Source organism: Rhododendron vialii, chromosome 13a (assembly GCF_030253575.1).
Source record: "Rhododendron vialii isolate Sample 1 chromosome 13a, ASM3025357v1".
In the NCBI taxonomy this organism is placed as follows: domain Eukaryota; kingdom Viridiplantae; phylum Streptophyta; class Magnoliopsida; order Ericales; family Ericaceae; genus Rhododendron; species Rhododendron vialii.
In genome coordinates this window covers 22247957-22249992 of record NC_080569.1, presented here as the reverse complement: position 1 = coordinate 22249992, position 2036 = coordinate 22247957, and the positions used below count along the sequence as shown (strand labels likewise).

The 2036-nt window shown below is 43.3% G+C and overlaps 1 protein-coding gene across 1 annotated transcript; it reads left to right on the top strand.

The window, feature by feature from the left end:
* The first annotated feature begins 260 nt into the window (after positions 1-260).
* LOC131315268 (probable F-box protein At4g22030) lies at positions 261-1613 on the top strand. The gene has a single exon (XM_058344414.1). The coding sequence runs from the start codon at positions 283-285 to the stop codon at positions 1546-1548; it is 1266 nt and encodes a 421-aa protein (XP_058200397.1). The 5' UTR covers positions 261-282; the 3' UTR covers positions 1549-1613.
* Positions 1614-2036: the final 423 nt, after the last annotated feature.

The window sequence follows — 2036 nt, the reverse complement described above, 5'->3', positions numbered from 1 at the left end:
AACTTATTAATTGAGAAATGGTCCAATCCCACCCGATTCAAAACCTTGACCTCTTCGTCATATGTCAAACCCCACGAATCTCTCTCTCTCTCTCTCTCTCTCTCTCTCTCTCTCTCTATAAATACCTTCCAATCCTCTCTCCATATCTCAACTCACTATATTCTTCAACCTCAAATAACCCACAAGAGAACTTCACAACCTGTCTCACCCCCCAACAAAAACCAAGACAAAAACAAGAAAAGCTTCACACTTTGAAGAGCCATTCGAGCATCTAAAAGGAAAATGTCTAGCATTCGAGCATCAAATGTGGTCCCTTCATCAATGCCCTCATCTTCTTTGCGTTGCCGGCGAGAAATCATGACCGTTAGAGCTACTATTAACATGCCGAAGCTTCGAAATGGTAGTAGCCTCTCTCTTCCTAAGCTAACCACCATAGGTTTGGTGGAGGAGTTGCAATTGAGGAATGGTTACAAAAACACAACCACCACCCAGTTCGAAAAGCTTTCTCCCTCTCCTAAGGAGTCCGATCCCATGGCAATAGAGAAGCTTTACGCCATGATGGAGGCTGTTGCCGATAGAGTGGAGATGCATAAGAATATAGGAGAGCAGAGAAACAACTGGAATAACCTACTTTTAACCTCCATTAACTCAATCACTCTAACAGCGTCACTAATGACCGGAGTTGCAGCTATGGGGGCGGGCGGGGCTCCTCTTGTGGCTCTTAAGCTCTCTTCTACTTTATTGTATTTAGCGGCTACGGGAATGTTGTTGGTCATGAACAAGATTCAACCGTCGCAACTTGCAGAGGAGCAGAGAAACGCTTCGAGGCTGTTGAAGCAGCTTTACGAAGAGATTCGCACGGCTGTTAGCATCGGTGCTCCGAATTCGAACGACGTGAAAGAGGTGACGGCCAAAGTTCTAGCACTTGACAGGGCATACCCGCTTCCTCTGCTGGGTGTGATGCTCGAGAAATTTCCAAAAACCGTGGAGCCTGCTGTCTGGTGGGCCCCACTACAGAATCGGAAGGCAAAAGGTCTCGGTGGGAGAAAAAATGGGAACGGTTGGAATGGCGAGCTAGAGGGGGAAATGAGAGAGATAGTTACGGTTTTGAACAGGAAAGATAAGGAAGATTACCTGAGGTTGGGTAAAAAAGCCTTGAAACTGAACAAAATCTTGGCCATTTCTGGCCCTTTGCTGACCGGACTTGCTGCTTTAGGCTCTGCTTTCGTGGGCCACGGGTCGTGGGCTGTGGTTCTTGGCGTCGTTGCCGGGGCTTTGTCGACCGTCGTGAACGCAATCGAGCACGGTTGGCAAGTTGGGATGGTGTTTGAGATGTACCGGAGCAATGCCGGTTTCTTTGAGCTCATGCAAGAGTCCATAGAATCAAATTTGAAGGAGAGAGAAGTGGAGAGGAGAGAGAATGGGGAGTTGTTTGAAATGAAAGTGGCTTTGCAGCTGGGAAGGAGCCTATCTGAGCTTAGGGATCTACCAACTTCTTCTGCAATGAAAGGGGAAGCTAACCATGAGTTTGCAAGCAAACTTTTTTAATTTGTTCAATGCTCCCGGACTACTGAATAGTTTTACTGTGGAAAGATGTATGTATGATACTAACTTTAGGCCATTAATTGTAACTGTTCATGTATATAATAGCTAATGATGATTCGATCCATGTATTTGTTTTGTCTTCAATAACACGAGGATATTGTATCCTAATTAATTCATATATTAAACGCCTGACATATTCTTTTTCGGAGCAATTAATTTTGTTGTAGAACTTAAAAATGAGCTAAACAATTGATTGTTCACGTTTGATTCGATAACTTAACAAGCTCTGGTATGTTCCAGCATGGCTTGTTTAAGAAACGAGTTGATCTTAAGAAGTTTATTTTTTTTTTTTTTAACACCATAAGCCAAATGAGGAGTAGCAGCTTGATGTGAAAATTTTTACAAACTTTCAAAAATATCGAAGCTTGATTTGTTAATGTAACAGACAAGTTGATGTTGAATGAGTTTTCAACGAATGAATTAACCCTAGC